The 25,968-nt window shown below is 35.4% G+C and overlaps 1 protein-coding gene across 1 annotated transcript; it reads right to left on the reverse strand.

Annotated features, from left to right (window-relative positions):
- Nucleotides 1-426: 426 nt before the first annotated feature.
- Nucleotides 427-3,758, reverse strand: LOC104115249 (ubiquitin C-terminal hydrolase 22). Its single transcript, XM_070182462.1, has 3 exons — nt 2,823-3,758; nt 1,988-2,106; nt 427-1,680 (listed from the first exon to the last, which is right to left on the reverse strand). Exons 1-3 carry the CDS (start codon nt 3,596-3,598, stop codon nt 917-919), a joined length of 1,659 nt encoding a protein of 552 aa, XP_070038563.1. The 5' UTR covers nt 3,599-3,758; the 3' UTR covers nt 427-916.
- Nucleotides 3,759-25,968: the final 22,210 nt, after the last annotated feature.

The raw sequence follows: 25,968 nt of genomic DNA on the forward strand, positions 1-25,968 counted from the left end.
GCTTAAGATTGAAATCTTACTATAACTAGTCAATTTATTGTAAAACATTTTTTCTATTTACATGTCATTCCTGCCCTTAACGTTTGATTGATAATTATCTTGAAAATAAAAGTTACAGGTTCGAATATGGATATAATATAGACGATAGATATTTCAAAATTTAAAAACCCTTTGAAAATTTAATTCAAAGATGTTTTTTATTCCACGCGAAAGATGAACAAGGCATCATTTCCTGATCTTGTTATATATCAGGATAGTAAATGATTTTCACTTTTGAGAAAAAAACATAAAACTGTCAATCATAAAAGGTCATTTTTGAAATTCCAAGCTAACAATATGCAGCTCATTTTAGCCTTAAATAAAAGGAGGTACACAACAGCTCTACCATAACTCTTTGACCCAAAACCATTCATCCTGCAAAAGAAATTCTTGAAACTACTCATGTATATTATCTTCTTGATTGATAAAATCCAGCTACATGTTATAATTCAATCTCAAACAAACCAACAGGACAAAGAGATCACTCTTAAGAACCCAACAATGAAAAATAATAGGAATCTTGAAGAGATTAAATGGACCATAGAGAAGATGATGCCCCTGACATTGTTAAGTTACTGTACATTCATAAGGCTCCTTTTATGGCCTCAACAAGTAAATTAATTCTTGGACCAAAGATGCCACCAAGTTGGTGGTTCCGTCTTTGTAAGAGTCCTCACCAAGAGACTCCCCCTAAAGGTTTCAGCATTCTATCTCGCAACCCAAATTCCGAATCATATTACCATACAATTTTCGGCATATCATCCCTTTAACTGGGACAAGTTGGCTGGTGGAGAGTCCGTGGACAACCATCATGGTCACGGCCCACCAATACCTTTCCCCCGCTGGCCAGAATTGCACCCGAGCACCAACTGCAGTTCTAGCAGCAACCAGCTATAGGAACAAATGTGTCAGCTCGAAGTGACATTGGTTGGCAGCTAACATCCTCACAACTCTTGTGGTAAAGCATCTTTTGTACATAGTACATCAGATAGCATTGTGAGGACCTGACAACTTCTTCATCGACTTCAGTAATCCATGCATCATCACATTTGTACCATTGGTTTCTCAAACGCAAATAAGTCACATAGTGACCTGATTCTAACATCCCTGAATGCGTAACCACAGCGAAAATTTCAAATTCCGTAGAAATATCTGATTCATCACTGTCGAATGAAAAGATTCTGTTCCCGTATCTCTTTCGTACAATTGAAGATGATAAATATGGTTTCATGTCTAAAGAAAAAGGAAATTGCAGGTGGCGGTCAATCTTTCTGGACATTTTTCGGGTGGGGGAATGTTCAAATCGTTTTATATGAAAACATAGCACCAGTGGAAGCTTCTTGATAGACATCTGTTTCAATGCATCTTGCTTCTCCTGACAATTTTCACAGTACAGTTTCTGATCGGACCCCAACTTTTCTGGTCTTGTGAAGAGGTCCAAGCAACCGACAAGAGATTCATTTGGCTTACTCGACTTATTAGCCAAATCCTTTGGGCTGGAGTTGCAGCTACTCAGGTCAAGAGAAATGTCCATACAAGGATCATGAGTTGTTGAAGTGAATCCGCATGATGTACAGGTGACATCAGATCTCAAGAGCCCATAGAAAGTCCTATGAGCAATACACTGGCAATCTCCATTATCTGTTTAAGAAATGTTTTTTTTATCAGAGAAAAAGAACTAGAAGAAAGCCACAAATCTTCAGTTCTCAAGGTCTTAAAATACATGAATCATCCTTTCTCTCATCAACGAAATTGGCCGCAGATAGAAGTACAGGCCAAAACTGATATCCCGGAAAGGAAATTGCGCATGTACATATATACAAGACCTCAACTATATCTACTGACTGGTGCATTTCAAACAGAGAGATGAACCATTATCTAAACAACAGGCCCCAACAAATGTCATACTTAGACAAGAAGAATAAGAGCCATTCTCAGCAAAAGATACCTTTGGTTGCCAAACTATCTTTCCCCTCTTTGTCATGGATCCTGTCCAGCATTGAAATGAAGAACTCATGAGCATCCTGCTGCTCGTAGGTAGCAAGATTTTCTGAATGCTGCCACCAACTGCAAACATAAACAACACTTCAATTAAGAAGAATCACTACATAAGTTTTCAACCTGTCAGCATCAAACAAATTTAACATTTTCCAAGTATAAGCTGTAAGCATATGGTCTAAGTTAGACAAATGATGATATATTAATGGACGTAGCAGCATAGAGAAAACCTCAACAGACTTATTTTACCACGATAAGAGAATAGCAAACTTGCTTATTGTCTGATTTTAGTGTAAATGCACCAAATCTTGTTTATCCAAAAACTTCAAAGTGAAAACCTATACAGATAGCGTTAAATATTACTCCCTCCATTTCAAAAAGATTGTCTTAGTTTGACTTGGAACAAACTTTAATAAAGAAGGGAAGACCTTTGAGATATGTAGTCTTAAATAAGCCATAACATTTGTGTAGCTGTAAAACTTTTGAAACTTGTGGTCTGAAACCTGTGATAGCATTTGTGTGGCTATAAATGCTTCATATTAAGGAAATATTGAAAGGTTACAATCTTTTTTGAACAGATTAATAAGGAAATAGTGCCAATCTTTTTGAAACAGACGGAGTATCTAAAAGCAAGGTTGTGCATTTGCGGGGATTAAACATTATTTACAATTTTGCAGACCATGTTATAATCAAATGTCCAGTATCAACACATCAAATGGTGTGCACAGATAAAAAGCAATTAAGGGTATAATGACAGCAGATAGATCCTTTTAACACATACAGACCTGTAAAGAAACCGAGCTGGACTATAAGGGGTCCGATCACCAGAAAAGACAGCTGAGAAGATAAGATCAATATCACAAGGCAGGCACAACCGATCCGACGACATCTTTCTGCAAATATCTCGGTTATGCCTATCACTAAGGAAGTAATTTCTCAAAGGGGGTGCATGAAGCAACACTTGCAACACAGAGTTCATGAAACAAGTATTCCCCAAATTGTTCAAACCCCTTAATCCTAACGGAAAACACGACTTCGACTTCTGATCCCTCCTTAAAAACAACCTCTTCATATTCTTTGAATCTAAATCCATCCCAAAACTCAACCTTCTCCTCTTGCTCAACCTCAACTCACTCTCCCCAACCCCATTTTGATTTCTTGGAAACCCCATTATGTGTTTACACATCACAACTTTATCAAAATCAGGATCATACACCTGATCACAACACACTGAGCAATAAAGCTCAGACGTTTCCATGTCCACTGAAATCTCATGCCCAGCTTTACACTGACTATGCAAAAGGACATGGTTTGATTCAGGTGACAAACAACATAACACTGATGAACAGATCAAACACATGTAAAATCTACCCTCATATCCACTACAAATACTACATCTATGTACCTCTGATTTAGATATTTCTAATGTGGTCCTACCATATGGGGTTGTCTTAAAACATTCTTGGATCAAACTATACCCACTCATACCATTTTTCACCTTGTAATCTGCAAGATGTTTGCAGGGCTTTGGATTTTTATATAAAGAGTTGCTTGAGCACATACTAATCTTTGAATCTTGATTAAACGTAAAGATCAAATTGGTAAATATACAAGAAGAAAAGGAAACAAGAAATAAAAATCAAAAATTTCTTTGATCTGTGTAAAACAATCAAACTTAAGCTGGAAAAAAATTCAAGAACAAACAGTACACTGATCAAGAAAAGAATAATAAAAAATCAAGGATATATTATTACTATCTCTGTAAAAATTTAAATGAATGGGTTGATCTAAAATTGATAACAAATTTAAAAACAGTAAAGATTTTAGGTCATATTCCAATTAAAAATTGATTAAAAAAAATGAAAGAGAATAGTAACAGAGACTAGTAGTGATAGAAGGGAAAGGAAGGGAAAGGAAAGGAGGAGAAAAGGTCAAAAGGAGGCGCTTTTTGTGTAGGAGACCGACTATCATGTATTTCCCTGTGGGAGACAACACGGGTGTTACTGTGCAGCCCAATTTGGCATTTCGCGTGGCGAAATCGTGGCCGCCGGTGACGTTTACTTCTTGTTTATATAGGACTGACAAAACCCTAATTTTGACATTTATTTGGCTTTTAATGAATGACTAGTGATTTTGACCGCGCAAAGTTTAATGATAAAATTAAAATCTTCCTTTTTAAAAATTAAATGGAGATAGAGTAGTACACTAATTGTGAGAACTATTTTTTTTACTAACATCTATGAACATGCGTTGCACGTTAATAATGATACGTGATGATTTAAACATTTATTTATATGAATGAACAATAAAATTTAATAAATAAATAAAAATTATGTATAATAATACACCAATCGTCTAAATGCCAAAAAATATTACTACATTAGCATAATACATGAATTTAAAATAAAAGGACATCATCAAAACTTACACAAATAATCAATTTTGTCATGTTAGTTGGATAATTGTATATTATAGTTTTAAAGTATTTAATGTGATGGTATCTTAACGAACACTTCTTTTTGGACAATATTTTTTTGTGTATGTTTCCTCTTAAAGCTTTGGTTGCTCTGCCTTAACCAGAACTCCTGTTGTCGATCTTGATATTTCTCTTGAAAGTGAAACATAGAGTTGTTCGTGCAAGAAAATATATTGCGATAAATATAGTCCAATATTTAGGAACTTTGTACTTTATTATTATATTTGCAAAACATAAACATACTAAAAATTATTTTCACACAAATTTAAAAGGATATTGCTTAGTTTTGGAAGACAAAAATTGAATTCAGGGATAAGAATATACTTAGAAGCACATACTAGTATCATAATTTTTGCATGTATGACGTTATTGTCAAAACTTCTATATACCATCTGTGTGCTATTACATAAGTTATTCGGCGTATCTAACTTTTTCAGTAGCATGACGGGCATATTTTCTTCAAAATCAACCTATATACAATGGAAGATTAATTTTAACTTAGTCTATTATATAAACGGTGACTAACATACGTAAGAAATAATAAACTTGGCAACAAACATATATGGTAAAAGGTCATTTGGTATTAAAGTATTTAAGTATTCTTCTTGGTAATAATTATTGGTACCATTTTCTGCTGAGTCAGAAATAGAAAAACACTTTGTTTTTACTATAAAATTTTGCAATCAACTTTATATTTAGTTGATCAACATATTCATTTCTGCTAGCTAAGATATTTTTTTAATTATATCATGTGATTTGCACAAATTACGTTTTAATCTAATAATAGAAATATTTCTCTTATTAAATGCACTATTATTACCATTGGGATTGATAACCAAGTGTTCAGGAAGAACCAAATCATCTTTTATTGGATGCTCTTCTTCGTTTCTGACACAAAGCAAGAAGACAGTGAATACTGGATCTGTTCTTTCTTACTTTATATTTCTTGTCAGTTGAAACTTTTTCATTTGAGGCCAGAAGTATAACTTTGGAAAGCTAGCTTTACACTGCTTTTGTCGATTTTAGAACTACTGGTAGTACTTGACATAAATCACATCCCAAACCATAAATATTTCACCAAACGGTTCATTAATATCCAATATATCTCTAGAACTCCGGACAATTATTTCGATCATTTGGCACTTAGCTATAAGTGTTTCATCCCATATTATCAATTTTGCTTTCCTTATAAATTTAGCACCATTACTCCGCTTTGATATATTTGTGATGGTTATTTAAGTTATTTGAAGATTTATATCAAATCTAAAGTGGGTGGCCTCACAATAAAATCGTTGTTGGTACACCACTTGCTATTATTGCTAACAGTGCCATGCCTCTTGATATGATATTTACAAGTAATGCATGACATGAAAATATTATTTCGATTTTGCTGGAGGCAACTGCAAAAAATAATCTCATTATAGCAGAGTCGACTCTTTATAATATAGTCCTGAAAGCTAGTTCTTGTTTAGGATTTAGTTTTGATTGTACTTTCTCAGACACTTACATAGCATTGTGATTCTTAATAATATACTAACCTTATTACTTTGTGTTCTAACGCTCTTTTAATGGAATAAATTTATGTACCCTAAGATTTTTTTAACTTGAATAAGAATTTTACTCATGTGATGAATTTAAAAAATAATTGAATTGAATTCTCTTGCTAAATAATTAATTATAAGATTTAATTATTTGGTTTTAACATAAAAAATAATTTATTCTATGTTGATTCAAATCTTAATATTAGTTCATCTTGTTTTGAATATTTAATCCTAATTATAATTTTGTCTACCATAAATTTTATTTTCAAAGAGTAAAGGATTGATATGACATTTCACTTTAAGATCTTTATATTTGTAGAATCATTAGTGCTATTGACTCTTACCAATATTTTTTTCTCTTTCTCACACATATATATTCTTAAATATTTTCTTAGTTGTTGTTTAATAATTGGGTATTTTTCAATATTATACGAAAAATTGATTAAAAAAATATTATTAGAGTAAAAAAATAGTTCAAATATAATATAAAAAAATATTATCATGGGGGTATTTTTTATCTCAATTTCAACTCTTTATGCAGTCCAATTAATATTACTTTTATTTTTTTTAGTATTGGATATTATGGAGTGGTAATGTATTGCCAATACGGAGGATTCTTATGAAATTAATTTTATTAAACCTTACTACATATTTGTAATAATAATCTAATAGACAAAATTTTATTAATTTAAAATCTTAAATATTAAAAATTAGCATAGAAGATATTGTAGTCCAAAAAATAGATTATTGCAATTATATCCTCTTCCTATGAGTTCTTCCGTTTAATAATTTAGGACTATTTTAGTATATTAATATTGTATTTATGCTTTTATAATAATATAAGATCTCATTTTTTTAAATGAATTTGGACAATAAAATACATTCTCAAGTTAAATTAATAATAGGACATTATAATACGTTTTCAGATTAAATTTGTAATAGAAATTTAAGAAGTATTATCCTAAAAGTAATAGGATTACATGACTAAAGATATTTACTTGTTCAATTTTATATGAATTAGACAGCCCGAAAGTAATTATATTAATACGATTCCTAAAGGTAATTATATAGAATTCCTAACGTATAGTATCATGTCCTAAAACTAATATGATTATAAGACTAATATCTAGAATTCCGATTATGTCCTTTTATTATGAATTATTATGCTTAATATTATAAGGTTATTTTTGTAAACCGATATTGTATTCATGTTTTTATAATAATATAGATATTGTACCATTTGTTAGTAAAAATAGTATTGAAGGAAATTACTTATTTGACAAATTTCATTTGTTAGAGAAATGTACTCTACATTTCCAATGATTTTTATTTCATATATACAGCAACTTCACTACTTATAAACCAAGAAGAAATGAGATGGGAGCCAAAGAAAAAAGAAGAAGAAATGAGATGGGAAACAGAAAAAAAAAAAACGGAGGAGAAAGGAAAAGCATGTTACTCCTCTTAAAAGATAATGATGGATGCAACAATTATCATCGACCTGCAAATGACAACACACTTAAAGGTATAAAAAAAAAAGAAAAAAAAAGAAAGAAACACAAAAAACTAACCGGAAACCTCAAACAAAGATCAAAAGCACAACATTTTCAACAAAAATCAATGAAAGTTGGAAACCAAAAAAAAAAAAGAAAAGAAGAGAAATAACAATTGATATTGTAATTTTAAGTATTTGTAGTTGGAGAAAAATGTGCGGCAACTGGACATGTCTAATATAGAGTTAGCTTTTAAAAGACACCTTCATTGGGAAGGAAATGTAACCGCTACAGGAAGATGCAAAGGTCCGGTGATAAAGTATAAGATTTTAAAGTGACGTTTCAGTTCCTTTTTTGATGTTCAGACAAATGGTAGAAATGAGAAAAAAGAGAAATATGATTCCTGGATGGTAAGAGTTGCCACATTACTTTTATTTATATATATATATATATATATATATATATATATATATATATGTTATAAAATAAAGACTATAAAAGAAATAAACTGAAGACAAGTATAGAAGGAGATTGATATTTTATTCAACTTCAAATTCATGTACATAATGAACTGAAAACTCCTTTATTTATAGAAGAAAGGAAGCAGCTGCGAGGCTTTTCAGAAAGCAGCTGCAAGGCTTTTCTTTAGCTGCTTGTAAGTTGTCTGCATGAGCTGCTTGCAACCTGCCTGTTTAATAAGAAGCTGTTGCAAATCATTTCATTGAGCTGCTTGCAACCTGCATGCATCAGCTGCTTGTAGATAAACTTCAACAGAGTACTAAATGGATAATCTTCTTCAGGAAGATTATCTATAATGGAGTAATAAATGAACATCCACAATATAATTATTTTCATAACACTCCCCCTGGGATGTTCATTAAAAGATAATGTGCCTCATTAAAACCTTACTAGGAAAAAACCTTGTGGGAAAAAATCTTAGTGAAGAAAAAAGAGTACACATATTTAGTAATACGCATTGCTAGCTGCCTCATTAAAAACCTTATAAGGAAAACCCTGCGGGATAAAACCTTAGTAAGGAAAAAAGAGTACATCGCGTATTTTACTCCCCCTGATGAAAACTTTGTTTCAAATATTTAAGTCTCCGCATTCTAATCTTGTATACCATCTTCTCAAAAATTGAAGTTGGTAAAGATTTAGTGAATAAATCTGCTGGATTGTCACTTGAACGGATTTGTTGCACATCAATATCACCATTTTTCGAAAGATCATGTGTATAGAATAATTTTGGTGAAATGTGCTTCGTTCTATCTCCTTTTATAAATCCTCCCTTCAATTGGGCTATGCATGCAGCATTGTCTTCGTATAAAATTGTGAGACTTTTATCACATTCCAACCCATATTTTTCTCGAATAAAATGAATCATTGATCTCAACCATATGTATTCCCTACTTGCTTCATGAATAATTATTATCTCAGCATGATTTGAAGAAGTAGCGATTGCTTTGTGAAGCGCCATGATATGACAATACCTTCACATGTAAACGCATACCCGATTTGAGATCGAACTTTATGGGGATCGGATAAATAACCTGCATCTGCATAACCAACAAGATCTGCACTACCTTTGTTAGCATAAAACAAACTCATATCAAGAGTTTCCTTTAAATATCGCAATATATACTTAATCCCATTCCAATGTCTCCGTGTAGGAGAAGAGCTATATCTTGCTAGTAAATTAACAGAAAATGCTATGTCAGGCCTTGTAGCATTAACAAGATACATAAGTGCATCAATTGCACTGAGATAGAGTATTTCAGGACCAAGGAGTTCCTCATCCTCTTCTGGAGGTCAGAACAGATCCTTATTCACTTCAAGTTATCGAACACCCAATTGGTGTACTTAATGGGTGCGCTTTGTCCATGTAAAAATGTTTTAAAATCTTTTCTGTATAGACAGATTGATGGATAAAGATCTCGTCTGCTAAATATTCAATTTCCAGACTAAGACAAAGTTTTTCCCTTTGGAACTCTTCTGGAGTTCCTATGATATTTATGCCATTAACATAAACAACAAGTATAACAAACTATGATGTTGTTTTCTTTGTAAAAATACATGGACAAATGCCTTCATTTACATAATCTTCATTCATCAATTCAGTGAGGCGATTATATCACATGCGCCCAGATTGATTTAAACCGTACAAAGATCTTTGTACTTTGATTGAATGCATTTCTTGATGCTTTGAACTATATGCTTCAGGCATTTTAAATCCTTCAGGGATCTTCATATAGACTTAATCAAATGAGTCATATAGGTTATGCCTTGCATTTAGATGGCATGACATCTTCAGGTGTCTGGACTACAGGTCCGATCCTCATAATCTTTTACAATATTGTACACTATATTATATTAAATATATCGTCGACGATCATTTCATATCGGTTCGCAAGCGACATAACTTGTTGAGATCTCATCACTTTCTTTATTTTCAGGTACCTGAACTTCTTTCGGAATTTCATGAAATATTATGTCGTGGGCTCTTCAAGAGCTTATTTCCTCCTTATTATGATTATTTTGATTATTTGCTCCTATTCTTTTCAAGGATTATTACCTTTGGAACCGATTGGTCTACCACGCTTCATGCGTATAGTAAACTCTATCCTTCAGGGACTTAATTTTAATAGGAGCATTTGCAGTTGAAATATAATATTTAATTTTGGATCAGCAAATGCTTCTGGCATTTGACTTGAATTATCTTCTAAGCGAGGATCATATTAATGATAATTCAATTCATATAGCATATTTTTCAACTGTTTTATTCCATCCCCCAAATGTTAGAAAAACTAACATATATCCCAAATCTTCTTTGGAAAACATATCTTTGTGTATTGTGGTAGAGAAATTAATCATATACCACATATCAAAAGTTATTAGATAGTAAAAATATTTGGTTTCTGATCCTAAACCAATTGTGAGGGGATGGCTTATTATATTTTGTTGGTCTGATGCATACAAGTACTGCTGTATGCAATTTAGAAAATTTTAGACCAACACATGAGGCTTTGTTCTTATAAGTAATAGTTTAGCCATTAATAGGAGGTATTCAATGTTAAACTAGCTTGAATATAAACCAGCATCATCAAGATGAATTATCTTGATTTCATAATCTGAAAATTATGCTCTTAATTGAGAAAGACAATTTCAAATGTCAAACTGCAGGTTGATAATAAACATACATGTAACCATCTTATATATGCATCTATAAGTGGTTCACATGATAGGTGAATGAGCTCATATTCACCTTTTATATATTTCAGAATTCGGGGATTTTAGTCCCAACTTTAGTTGGCATAATCAAGTTATTACGAGAACAAGCAACACAAGAGAATTCTTGAACAATCTTCTAGTTCTTCAGTATATGCTTATCTGAATTCTCAAATAGCTCATTTAAAAATGGCAAATGAAATCTTAAAGTTTATCATGATATGTGCTATCTCTAAGTAAACTTCTGGTTTACTATGGCATAAACTTTTGCATCAGTAAACTTCTGATTTACTGTGGCTATTTTTGTATCAGTAAATTTTTGATTTACTGTGGCTGCTTTTGCATTAGTAAACTTCTGGTATACTGTGATACATGATGTAGTACAAATTTGAAGAATAAGGCGGGTAACTTTTCACATACATATTTACCTTATATGATTGTGGAAACGTGAAGATTTTCAATCTTTCAATCATTTGTAGTCTCAATATGATAGCCATTTGTATCAGTAAACTCCGGGTTTACTACATCATATGTTTTGACCATAATCATATAATAAGAATGACATATTTGTATATAAGCTCTCCGAGAGCCTTCATTTATTATCCACAATCTAATATTTATTCTACACTACTGGTGTCATGTGTCTTCTAGACAAACCATTAGCTCTTCAGGAGTTGTTGATACATTTTGTACTATCAAATATTGCTCAGACACTTCTGGTATCATGAGAGAAAATCATAATCAAATAAACTATATAAAATAATTATTTAAGCACAAGAAAACACATCTTCATAATATTTTCCTACTTCAGGAGAAAATTTTAATCGTTTTACTACTTCATGAATAATTTAAAATACGAAATATTGAGTATATATTCTATCAATCATATTACCTCTTCTGGAGGTGAATTATGATATCTTTACACTTAAGTGTGTGTTCATATTTACAAGCTTTATTAATATTGTCACATTCACTTCTGGGAATTAATCAATATTTATCAAAGTTCTCATCCTTCAGGGAATGGAACATAATTATCTAAACGTGCAAAATCACATCAAATTGTGATGCTTCGAACTTCTTTTAAGATAATGCTACTGCAGGAGCAAATCGAGGCATTCATGTAATATAGAGAATATTTCTCTAGCTTATCTTCAATTGTAACCATAAAAAGCCTAAATTACTACTTCTGGTGGTCATAGGCATATACCACTTCTGGTGGTTAACAAAATTTTGTTATAATGAGATATACGAAATATTGCCACTTTTGGTGGTCGTACTTTACTAGAGTTCAAGTGAACCATAAAATTAAGTCATAGCAACACTTAGAAACTATTGCCACTTCTGGTGGCTATATATTTCTTACAAACTCCCATGCGTAGCCATCGATAAAGTTGAAAATAATAAATCATGGTCTCTTCTCGTAATATTGTTCTTTAGGTATAAATTTATGGCATGAACTGCCAAGTGAACCAATTAGGCTCCTTAGGACCAATGAACAAAAATTATACTGTTAGTAGCAAAAAAAACAACAACATATATTTGATATGAAGGAAGTACTAACCTTTTGAGTAGAATTTTTAATGATGGCAATTGGATCTGATTTATAGCCATAGACTTTTGCCAACTCAATTCAACGAATAGTTAGTGCTAAGCAATATATGAAAGTGTAAAAATTAATGTCACAAGTCCTTTGCTACAAACCTAAGTGAGAACTGATGCTTTTGGATAAGGATAAGTACGGTAATACATCTTTCAAAGTAAGTGCTCAAGACAGAGTTTCGTGCTGATAACGTGTTATAAAATAAAGATTATAAAAGAAATAAATTGAAGACAAGTATAGAGGGAGATTGATATTTTATTCAACTTCAAATTCATGTACATAATGAACTGAAAACTCCTTTATTTATAGAAGAAAAGAAGCAACTGCGAGGCTTTTCAGAAAGCAGCTGCAAGGCTTTTCTTTAGCTGCTTGTAAGCTGTCTGCATGAGCTGCTTGCAACCTGCCTGTTTAATAAGAAGCTGCTGCAAATCATTTCATTGAGCTGCTTGCAACCTGCCTGCATCAGCTGTTTGTAGATAAATTTCAACAGAGTACTAAATGAATAAGTTTTTTCAGGAAAATTATCTATAGTGGAGCAATAAATGAACATCCACAATATAATTATTTTTATAACAAGATAGATATATGTTAATATTAACTTATTATTAAGCAACCAAATGACGAAGGACAAGCATCTTCTAGTGCAATCTGGCGGGCTTCAGTTAAATGACCCGGGGGATTTGGAAGGAGGTTGAATAGGGACAAAATAAAAATGATATAGTGATATGCACTCCTAAATTCTTTTACTTAGTAAAAGTTTAAATAGGTGTTGGAAAAAAGATTTAAATAGATGAAAATCTTTATTTAATAAAAAGTCTAAAAAGCAATTATCTAATAATAAGGAGAATAATATACTTCATCTTAAATTTATTAATTTAACTAGCTTCATTCTACAACCAAAGAGTGTGATGAAATGAATTAAATCTATACCATCAGTCAAAGTTCTCACCTTAAGCTTTGCAAATGGAAAAATTCTCTTTTTGTGGATCCTATGGGAAATAAATTCAAACTATTAATTTTTTTTTCTTTGTTGATAACAAGAGCTGATATTATATTAAGAAAAAGACATGAAGTAAAGGTTACATAGAGGAGACTGAACGTGCAGTTTCAGTCCCCGTAGAGTCTGAAAGTAAAGACAGTAAGGTAAAGGGAGGAGGGTTCTCAAAAATCATAACATTGTGATGTACGGTAGTAGTCTTGTCTTTGCCAAATCTGCATTGACATCCCTAAATGTGTGTTGGACATCTCGCATATCAAGTTCAGTGATCATTGATTCGCATGCATTCAAAATGTATGAGTATTTTTGAATTGCCTGTTGTTAGTAGGATAAGTAGTACCTGGGAATCTGTTTTCACCATGAGAGGTAGTAGGTGATCGGTAATTCAAACTATTAATGTCACTGTAACGACCCAATCGATCGTTTTGCTTTCTAGATCCCCGTTCTCCTAAATAAGACTCTCGTATGTACTTTTACTGTTTTATAACTTGCGGGGATGGTTGGTTCGGGTTTGAAGGGTTCGGGTTGAAATCGGAACACTTAATTCCTTAACTTTGGCTAAAAAGGGCTAAGTTTGACTTGAGTCAACATTTTAAGTAAACGACCTCATAACCGGGATTTGACGGTTCCAATGGGTTCGTATGATGATTTTGGACTTGGGTGTATATTCGGATCGGGTTTTGGATGACCTAGGGCTGGCAAGCGGGCCGGTCCCGGACCAAAACGGGCCAAGTGGGCCGGTCCAAACGGTCCGGGGCCCGTCCCAAATTAAACGGGCCAAACGGTCCCGGGCTAAATGGGCTTTTTGTAGGGACCGGCCCGGGACCGGGACCGTTTGGTCCCGGGCTAAACGGGCTAAGTGGGCCTAACATATATATATATTTTTTTAAATTAAATAGATATTAGAGACAAAAGGATGTTAAAAAAAATATCTAAGGCAATGCTTTGTAAATTTTATTATAGAATTGTGACCTAAATTTTATTTAACATCCTAAATTTTAATATTCAATATTTAATATCGAATATATATGGTAAATAAGATGTGTATATATATATATATATATATATATATATATATATATATATATATATATCGATATAAGATGTATATATAGTATACATCTTATATAAGATGTATATATAGCTTATCGAATATAGCTTATTACTTATATATATATACTATATATACATCTTATATCGATATACTATATATACATCTTATATACTATATAAATGAGAGGGGGGTTAAATGACTATTTTATAAATAGCAAACGGCTATATTTTAACCTACATGCATTCAAAATGTATTCACCGTGATCAAGTTCAGTGATCATCAAGTTCAGTGATCATCATTGGAATTGCCTGTTGTTAGTAGGATAAGTACCTGGGAATCGGTTTTCACCGTGAGAGATAGTAGGTGATCGGTAATTCAAACTATTAATGTCACTGTAACGACCTAACCGATCGTTTTGCTTTCTAGATCCCCGTTCCCCTAAATAAGACTCTCGTATGTGCTTTTACTGTTTTATAACTTGCGGGGATGGTTGGTTCGGGTTTGAAAGAGTTCGAGTTGAAATCGCAACGCTTAGTTCCTTAACTTTGGCTAAAAAGGGCTAAGTTTGACTTGAGTCAATATTTTGAGTAAACAACATCAGAACCGGGATTTGACGGTTCTAATAGGTTCGTATGATGATTTTGAACTTAGGTGTATGTTTGGATCGGGTTTTGGATGACTCGGAAGTATTTCAGCGCTTAATAGTGAAAGTTGGCACATCGAAGGTATTAGAGTTCTTTAAATTTGGTTTGGAATAGGATTTGGTACTATCGAGGTTCGTTTGGGATGCCGAGCCTAGGAATAGTTCCGTATGGTGATTTAAGACTTGCACGCAAAATTTGGTGTCATTCCGAGTAGTCTAAGTATGATTCAGCGCGTTCGGAGCGAATTGAAAACTTGAAGTTCATAATTTGACTCAATTTGGTTTTAGGGTGTGATTCTTAGTTTGGTTATTGTTTTACGCATTTCGTGAGTTCAAACAGGCCCATATTATGTTTATGGACTTGTTGGTGCATTTGGATGGGGTCCCGAGTGGCTCGGGTGTATTTCGGACCGCCCGGAGCTAAGTTGGAAATATCAGATTTTTCAGTTCTGAGTTCCTTCTTCGCGAACGCGGAAGGACCCTCGCGTTCGCGATGAAGGATTTGGGGTAGTGGGGCTGGAGGTTTTTTTCCTTTCGCGTTCGCGTACGCAAGGCCGCGTTCGCGGAGGCCTGGGCTCTTTTGCCTTTGCATTCGCGATTGGCAGGCCGCGTTTGCGTAGAGGCCCGGGCCTGGGCAACCCAGTTGCCCTATGCGTTTGCGTGTTGGGTCTCGCGTTCGTGAATAGTAGGCGGCCCAGTGCACCGCGTTCGCTTGGCTCCTCTCGCGTTCGCATAGAGCCTTTTTTTGGGCTCCTCAGTTTTACTTTTGCGATCGCGAGAGCTTGGCTACAATCGCGTATAAGGACCACTAGGCTGAATCATTTTTAAAAACAGGACTTAGACCATTTTGAGTTCATTTATTGCACACTTGGGCGATTTTGGAGCTTTAAAGAGAGGGGTTTCAACCTAGCTATTGAAGGTAAGTAATTCCTACCCAATGTAAGTTTAATACATAGATTATAGGTAGATTTTTACATATAAAATTATAAAAATTATGGGTTTAGTTGAAAAATCTAGGTTTTAAAAAAAAATGAGATTTAACCACGAAAATAATTATGGTATTGGGTAAAAATTATATATTTGAGTTTGTGAGGTTATGGGTAATATTTATCTTCAAAAATTTTCGAAATCCGGGCATGTGGGCCCGAGGGTGAATTTTAGGAATTTTTCAATTTAGGTTGGGTAATTACTCTAATAGTTAAATTATGAACTTTTGAACATATATTGATAAATTTATATAATATTTGACTAGTTTTGGATTGTTCGGCACCAAGTTGAGTCTTTAGAATAAATTTGTGGGCCGAAAAGTGAGCTTTGAGACGAGGTAAGTCTCTTGCCTAACCTTGTAAGAGGGAACTCATCCCCTTAGGTATATTGTTGTTGTGAATTACTCGTGTGGGGAGCTACGTACGCACTAGGTGACGAAAGTCCGTGCGTAGTTATATTTCATGAGTTGTTCGGGTAGTCTAGAATTTACATCATGCTTTGTTTGTACTGTCATGTTTATTATGCATAATAATTGCCTTAATAGAGCTGAGATGAGGGATTGTGAGGTTGAAATTTTCCAAAGTTGAATTTCTTATTTTTGGAAAGAATTTAAGAATTATATAATAACTTTGAGAAATCCATGCCCACTCGCGTCGCAAGTATTTTCGTGAGCGAGGTAAATTCCTTTACTCTCATGGGAGCGGGCCGTTCGCCTCGGCAAGTTAATAGATGCATCTATGGTTCGTGTCGTTCGACCATCGGCAGTGCACACAGTATATATATATATATATATATATATATATGTGTGTGTGTGTGTGTGTGTGTGTGTGTGTGTGTGTGTGTGTGTGTGTGTATTTTGGATCGGGCCATATGACCTCGGCATAAATTGTGCGTAATAATACTTGGAGCCCAATTATACATGATATCGTTTTATTGGCTTGAGAGGTTACAATTGTTAAATGATGAAAATTGATTTGGGATTTACTATTAGTGAAAGAATTGCTATTTACTGCTTGTTATTGAGCTCTCATTATCATTTACATAGCCCATGCTTATATAGAATTTTCGGTATTTTATTGTTAGCCCATAGTAAGTGTCGGAGTCGACCCCTCGTCACTACTTTTTCGAGGTTAGACTAGATACTTACTAGGTACATGTTGTTTATGTACTCACGCTATATTTCTGCACTAACCGTGCAGGATCTGAGACAGGTGTATCTGGTTCACCCCGACGCGCACTCCTGATACTCCGAGACTTTGCGGTGAGCTGCCTTCCGAGCCCGTTCTGCAGCATCCGAAGTCTTTTCTTTTGTATTTGCTTTCTGTCTACTTTATTTCAGACAATAGCTTAGTATTTTTATATACTCTACTAGTAGCTCATACACTTATGACAACAGATCTTGGAGATTATGCTAGTAGACACTTAATAATTTTTGAGTATTTATTTCGTCACATCTGTCCTTATAATTGGTTGCTCTTTAATTTATAAAATTTCTCACTTCTTACTTATCTAATAATTAAAAATCAACTATTTCTAAATTGTTAAAAGGAACAACTACAGGGTTAGTTCACTATTGGCTTGTCTAGCTATAACGTTGGGCGCCATCACGACTTATAGGAGAAATCGGGTCGTGACAGTCACCATGTCAGTTGAAATACAAAATGGATAAAGCCAAAAACAATTCTTTTGTGACAATTCTCATCCATAAATAGCCTTGCAAAAAGGTACTTATAATGTTACATAAAACATTTCATTGTTACGTACCAGACCAAACTAACAATATTAAGTTGAATGTGCACAAGTTCAATGGATAATATGACTTCTCTTTCTTAATGGTTGCTAATGCTTTCGGATAAAGGAACCCAATAAAACCAACGCTACTAAGGATTTGGTGCGGCGATGTTCGGGAGATTGAACTGATATTGCAGTCTGCAGATTAGATTGTTTTGGGATTGAAAATAATCATGCTTCATGCCAAAACCAAAATACAAACACCGAAAAAAATGATACACCATAAACAATTGACATGACCAGTATTTCTTTGGCAATATGGCGTGAAAATGACAAAAATTGCTCCTTATAAGTAGTATCTTAAGTATACTTCTGAGCACGTTTGATTTCCTAGGTTTGTGTAAATATTTTCCTCTCGGCCTATTATTTAACAAATTATGACTATCGAATTTAACAAAAATTATGAAAAACCATAAATGTAATCATAAAAGTCTTGCCAAATTCTAGAAACTTCCGAAAACAATTGCACCCGACATAAAAAATAGACAATAAATAGCAAAAATTACACCTCCATTAATTCTTTCTTTCACAATTCTCAATAAAATCTAACGGTGTCAAAGTTCGTTAAATACTAACGGAGACCAAAAATGATACTTACAAACTTAAAAGACAAAAAATACTCAAAAGTATACTTAAGAGGCTACTTTAAACATAGCCCAAACATAAGAGGTCATTTTTATCATTTTCTCCTAATAAGTTCTGTTCGATCCGTTTAAAAAAACATGGAGTGGAAAAGCAGTAAATGGGTATGGGGCGTAGATGACAGTGCACCATAATTCTACTTCGCCTTCACAATTACTGATAATATAGAAGATACGAGCTCAATCAAAGGATTTGTCGATGGAGGTTAGGGCTTCTAGATGTTTCCTATCGGAGAGAGAGAGAAACGAGGCAGTGAAATAAGAGAAATGACCGGCCAATCCAATACAGTTGGGCCTAAGACTATTTATACTTCACCAGACCCGGTCCTCAATGTTTACAAACTAACACAACAATATTGAGACTAAGCTATTAAATCTGGCTAACTCTAATATAATACAAAGAATGGCTATCTATACAAGACTTCTATTTACAGAATAAATAAAAAAATGGGCCAACTCAAGTGTTTTGCTTTGGAGGCCCAACACCCCCCTTCAAGTTGGAGGGGGAAACCACCTTCAACTTGCCTAGAAAAGTATGATGAAGGACCCCAGGCAGCGGTTTGGTGAAGACATCGGCAAGTTGGTTGGAGGTGGAAACATGGGATGACTAGAGGAACCACTCAGCTAACTTGTTTCTGATGAAGTGACAATCCACTTTGATATGCTTTGTACGCTCATGGAACACCGAGTTCTTCGCAATATGAAGAGCTGCCATGTTATTACAAAAGACAGAAACAGGGACTGTTAGATCATGTAACAGTTGAGACAACCAAACTAATTCAACCACCACATGACGAACAACTCGATATTCAGCTTTAGCGGATGATAGAGAAACCACATGCTGCTTTTTGGACTTCCAGCCAACAAGACTGTCTCTCAAGAAAATACAATAGTCCGAGACAGATTTGCGAGTGTCAGGGAAAGAGGCCCAATCACTATCAGTATAAGCCTTCACAGAGAAATCAAGATTGTTAGAGTAAAATAAACCAAAATCAAGTGTGCCCTTAAGATACCGGAGCAGGTGGAGAGCAGCAACCATGTGAGGTATCGTGGGAGTGTGCAAAAATTAGCTCAAATGTTGAACCCCAAAACAAATGTCAGGTCGAGTATGAGTTAAAAGAACACCATCACGGAAAGCAGTAACCTTAATGCCCAGGAAATAGTGTAGAAAACCCAAGTCTTTAATTTTAAACTCATCATCTAGAAAATGCTTTAAAGCTAAAATTTCAACCAAATCATCACCTGTGAGGATGATAACATCAACATAGACCACTAATATCACCAAATTACCTGGAGACCCTTTGAGGAAAAGGGAGTAGTCATTGACGAAATGATGGTATCCTCTAGAATAAAGAGCATCGGATAACGTGGCATACCATTGTTTAGAGACTTGACGCAACCCATAAAGTGATTTTTTCAGATTATAAGCCAAAGGGGCAGAAGAAGGAGAAGAAACAGAGAGGCCAGGAGGTAATCTCATATAAACCTCTTCATCTAAGTCACGATGAAGAAAGGCATTATTGACATCAAGTTTAAATAAAGACCAATTCTTTTTAACAGTAACAACAATCAAGCACTTAACAATAGACATTTTTACAACAAGTGAGAAAGTCTCATTGAAATCCACTCCCTCAACCTGTGTGTCCCCTCTAATAACAAGCCCAGCCTTGTATTTTCAACCTTACTATTAGCTTTGTATTTGATCTTATAGACCCATTTGTAACCAATAGGTTTCTTACCCTTGGGAAGCTCAACAATATCCCAAGTGTGATTTGCTTCCAAAGTTTCAAACTCGTTTCTCATGGCATCTTGCCAAGCTGGGATATGGGTTGCCTGGGAATATGTATATGGTTCAAATTCTACTAGCTGAGAAGAGGAACAAGAAAGGGAAGTGGGCAGCTTGTAGATGTAATCCCTTAAGTAAGAAGGATGCGTATGAGGTCTATCAGATTTTATAAGGGGAATAGAGGGTGGTGTGATCCATGTCCAATCTGCACTCAATAGTGAGTGAAAACGATCGTTAGAAGAATAGTACCCAACAAGAGTCGGGGTCGATTTCCACAGGGAGTTTAATATGGGTGTTAGGGGTATACACTTGACGAGAGCATATGGAACAACTAAATTGCACTTCCAAACAAACTGTTTTGATTTCTACTTCTAAATTAACTCTAATAATTATAAGCTAAAGGGAATAAACTAGAAAGCAAATGATTATTTTTGTTATTTTTCCAATTGGTTAAAAAGCCTAAGGATGTGACCTTAACCTAGGTATTTGCCTAATGGGTTAAATACGTTAATACTTATTTTATTGATCGGGGTGTATTATAGCTCTCAACTCTAAGTTACCCACTCAATACATCTCGGTCAATGAGTGATTTTGCCCAATTTAGCTTTCTCAAGCCCAAATGGGTATCAAGCCAAATAGTTGATATGAGCTCAAGTCGGGTTCTCACTATCTCTAGTTCAAACCCTTTAATTAGGCTAATCAAAATCTTAATTCACCCAATTTTCCTAGACTAGGTACCTTTTTCTTAAGTAAGAACCAAGTCAAATAGGCATGAATCAATATTTACAACAATTAATTCTAAAATTAAAGCATAAACAAGGCTAAATAATCAACACCCAATCATAAACAAGCATTAAATTAAATACCCATAAGGTTTACACACTAGGGTTGGGTCACAAACCTAGTACGAGTCTAGCTACTCATAGTGGAAAATGAAGAAAACAAAGAAGAAATGCTAATTAAACTCATAATCTAAGATTAAAATGATAAAATATGATGTTTAAATCCCAAAATAGTCACAAACTTCGTAAAATAGCAAAATACAACAGCTACAACAACTCAAACTTCGAAACTTGACCTAAAAATGTGATTCTCGTCTATTTATAGTGGCCCAAAATTCGCTGACTAAAATGCCCCTCAGGAGGTTCTGCGGCCGCACAATTCCATGTGCGGTCTGCAAATTGCTTCAGCTTGCATGGACTTGGAATCTGCAGCCGCACAATTTGATCTGCGGCTGCAATGTAGCTTCTGCGGCCGCATAATTCTTGTGCGGTCCGCACTTCAGGCAAGGCTTCAAGTCTTGGTCATTTGCACACTCTCTGAATTTTGAATTCTTTACCAATGCAAACCTTGTTCTGTGATCGCACAATTCATGTGCGGTCCACACATAAGGATTCAGTGCCTGCTGAGCCTCGTTGAAAAGATTTGGCACATCTACCTCGTTAATCTTTACTTTGTCTTCCTCAGTTACCAAGGAACGAAGATAGCTAGCCACTCCGACTGGCCCAGACAACATGTTGGTATCCGCCACCACCGTGAACATGACCGTCTTCTTTCGCTCAAAGTCCACACTCGGGGCCAGAAACTGCTTCTCGAGTTTTGAACTCGAACTCGGCCCACCTTCTCCCAGTTGCACGACCTTTTTCAGGATCTCCAGGTGGCCAAAGCCAGAGTAATCCTCCAGCATGTCGACGTCGACACCCTCAAAAAATGAGTTAAGGGCATCATCCATAGCCCAGGACGCGTCAGTTGGTTTCTTTTCAGCATCCCGAGCTTCAATTAAAGTGGCCTCTAAATGGGGCGGTGATTCTTGAATGTGGATGATGAAATCATCTTCAGGAACAACAGTTCTCGGGACCAGAGGGGCTTCTTGCGAAGCATCAGCCACACATTCTTCTTCGGTCCCCCGAGTTAAGTAGGATTCAGCCCTACCAACTCGTGAATGACGAACTCCATGTCCTCGTCATCGTCAAGAAAATCTTTGGGCCGATGAAGAGCTTCGAAATTCGGGACCCGGGCACTTGAAGACGTTTTGGTGCTCTTTCTGACCCTGAGCACAATCATTTTCCTCTTCTTGGCCTTGGCTGGAGCATTTGAGGAGTCGGGGGATCTTTTCTTCTTCTTTGTTTCTCCTCCTTCTTCGCAGCAGCTTCAACAACGGGCTATAAAGAAGCGGAGGGTTTTGTAGAAGGGGTCGAGGCCACGACATCGGCGATTTCCTAAAGTTTTGTGGTCTTAGGCAAACTATGAAAAAAGACTTAGTCATAACAATGACAGAATAAAAAATGACTCGGAGAAGGATTTACCCAAAAAAGAGGGGCACTCACCATGAGAACGAGCCTCCCACTTGCATTTGGAGATCTAACTCCACTCACGCTCGGGATAGGTTAGCTGCTTGCATATACCCTCGACCCACTCCCTAAAATGCCGGACCGTGTTGGGGACTTGGGGGACATCTACATGTCAAATAGAACATGTAATGAGAATGAAAAACAGACACAAGAAAATACTTTGACGACTTAAGGGGACGTAAATTTACGGTTTGAGATCCGCTTCTCGGGGAACGACATGAACTCGGAAGGAATAAGGTGCTCGGTCTTTATCTGAATAAACCTACCCTGCCAATCTCGGTCACTGTCTTCATCTATACAAAAGAAGGGAGCTTTCTTTGCCCGACGGGCAAGTTTGATTAACCCCCCTCGGAACATTCGGGGGTTATAAACTCAGAGCTTGTGATTAATCGTGAACTGAGGCTCCTCTGTATTGTTCGCAAAGTGACGGAGAAGGGTCACGATCCTCCAAAGGAGGGTGGACTTGCCTGAGGCAAATTCCGTACCTCTTGCAAAACTCTAGGACAATCGTATCAAAAGAACCAAATATGAAAGGATACGTGTAACACTTAAGTATCCTTCCACGTGCGTCATGATGTCATCTTCAGGACTGGAAATGACTATGTCCTTGCCTTCCCATTTACAGTCCTCTCGGACAGCTTCGAGTGTCTCCTCGGTAATGGAGCAAATGTAGCCCCACGCCTCCTCACCCCGATCCCCTTGTGCAGAGGCTTTTTCGACTTTAAAGTCATTATCTATGGAGCAACTGCTGAGGATTAAATCGGTAAGAGGAGGTCTCGGGGCTACTACCAGAGGCGCTGCCTCGGTGCCGGTGACCGAGGAAGAAGTCGTTGGAGCGGTGTTTTGGGGAACCGATTTTGAAGTCTTAGCCATCTTTGTCTGGGATATGAAGATTTGAAGGTTTGATATAAAGGCTTTAAGATTTGGTATGAAGATTTGAAGGTTTGGAGATGAGTTATGAAGGTATGAGGATGTGAAGAACAAATTATAAAAATTTGAAGGATTAGCGAACAGATGAGGGTATAAAAAACTCGAGGGTAACTCAATGAAATTCGAAATCAGAAAGTAAAAAAGTGAAAATAGACGAGAGCTTTTATAGGGAAAGAATAATGCATGCATGAAGTTTCATATTCGGTAACTGAGAAGATGATCAACTGGCGGCTGACGCGTGTTCAAAATCATAGCGACGTGACTGATGGGATGTTTCGGTTCGTCAACTTGCTTATGGTGTGCGAGAGAAGGAACCGGGGTCAATATGTCACTTCTCATCGCTCTTATAATCTACTCTCCGATAAGTGACGGGACTATCTGTGTACGGGTAAAATCGGAGGATAGAGTTACCCCCTATTTCCTGTTGAGGAAGCGAGGAACAACGTTATTCGTTACTAGCTCGAATGAGACCGAAGGTGCCCACAGATCAGAACCGAGAGCGGACGAATGATACGTCGGGAATCGAGCATGGGCCGAACCCGAGAAGAATCAAGCTCGAGCGAAACGAAGAATCGAGGGTAAAGGAAAGACGGTTAAAGAGGACAAACGGAGAGCCAAAATATCCGCCATTAGCAGGATATTGCGGCACGAATCACGCCGGTATTAACTACGGATCATGTATTCTTTGGAGAAAAGGGAGGGAAGGATTTTTATCTTATTTAGACTTGTATAAGGGTTAAAACTCCTCTACTATATAAAGAAGGGTACCTTTTTATTTTTTGGTCACTATTGGCACGCATATCAAAGCAATAAAGGTTATTCTGACTTTTAACAATTGTTTATAGTATCCTTCAATTCTTCATTGACTTAGCTGTATCCGAACTCCACCTCGAGGGCTCGGTTGTGGTCAATTGTCAACTTTTAAGCCTAACACGAGGCCTAATTATTTCAACATATTGGTTTGATTGTTTATTCTCATTTCATTTCAATTATTTACTGTTTTTAATCATTTATGTTAAATTAAACCACATAACCTTTAAACCGCGTATAAATTTAATTGTTATCCATTTTAAGGGTAAACACATATTTTACGATATCTTTTCTATTTGCAGGTTTTAGGAACTACTCCCTCCGTTTCAATTTAGATGGGTTAATTTGATTCGACACGAAGTTTAGGGAAAAAAAAGACTTTTGAAACTTGTGGTCTTAAAAGCTTAAGGGGTAAAAGCTTTATGGGGTCATGATATTTGTGTGGTTATAAAAGCTTCTCATTAAGGGTAAAATGAAGAGTTTAAAGTTGAATTATTTTCAAATTTAAAAATGTATCATTTATTTTGGAACAGACTAAAAATTAAAGTACCTCATCTAATTTGAAAGGAGGGAGTAGTTTATTGCTGCAGAGTGGTTATGATGTTCTTTTCATGTATCATTAGAGGAGCACTAATCGCTCGACTATAAAGACAGACGATTATAGTTAAACAAAATTCACGTACTTCCGTCAATTTTGAACACATAATTGTGTATTTGCCAATCCTGCCAAATCAATAGACTATTTCACATATTTGTGATTTGATTTGATTCATATTTGAGTTAAACGACTTTTAGGTTACTGTTTTTCGAAAAATTAAAATAGTTTTATTTTATGAGATATGTTTCCCTTCTATAAAATTGATAAATAAGTATAAGTTAAAGTACTAGTTACTTTTTGATCAGGAGCATGGGAGAACTAGCAATTAGAGAAATTTTCAAAAGCTCTTATCGGGTCTTTCTTTCAGAATTAGTAGAATTGAACTCTAAACTAGATTTTGTGGAATCATATTGAATATTTTACGATATATTTTGTACCTTGCTAAAAAATCGATCCTTATTTACCAATCATACATTGTCTAACCAAATCTAATTCTCTCTCGATACTCAAAAAATCCGATTCAGGAAGATTCTTCCCCCCAACTAACGAAGAGATCTTGGCGGAATTGTCACATATATCCCAGACACTTCATGGAAGTTTGAATCTTAATCATTCAGATCTCAGACATTAAGTGCGTTTGTTTTTAATTTCCGAATCTTAATCATTCAGATCTTAAACATTAAGTATTTTTTTACTTCACAATCACTTAATGAGTCTGAATATGTCTGTATGAATGCTATCATCAACATTCAATACTAACTGCCACCACCACCTACCATTATCCACTACCACTAGCACCATACTCAACCACCACCATCCTCAACCATAGCCGCCACCCCCACCCTATCCCCACCGCCATCATCCTCAGCCACAACCACACACTCATCCACCCCAACTACCATAACCAACCACCCCATCATCATCAACAACCATAGCCGGCACAACCCATCATTATAAACCACCACCACCTACCATCACCTACCTCAATCACAACTACAACTACTATAC

This window comes from Nicotiana tomentosiformis, chromosome 8 (assembly GCF_000390325.3).
Source record: "Nicotiana tomentosiformis chromosome 8, ASM39032v3, whole genome shotgun sequence".
In the NCBI taxonomy this organism is placed as follows: domain Eukaryota; kingdom Viridiplantae; phylum Streptophyta; class Magnoliopsida; order Solanales; family Solanaceae; genus Nicotiana; species Nicotiana tomentosiformis.

Bases quoted from the DNA above. Each gene is read 5' to 3' on its own strand.
- LOC104115249 (XM_070182462.1), bottom strand. From the start codon at position 3,598: ATGTGCTCAAGCAACTCTTTATATAAAAATCCAAAGCCCTGCAAACAT. The intron at 2,107-2,822 runs GTCTGTATGTGT...TTATGTTTGCAG, and splicing joins CCAGCTCGGTTTCTTTACAG to TTGGTGGCAGCATTCAGAAA. The intron at 1,681-1,987 runs GTATCTTTTGCT...TTTCTTAAACAG, and splicing joins AGATAGTTTGGCAACCAAAG to ATAATGGAGATTGCCAGTGT.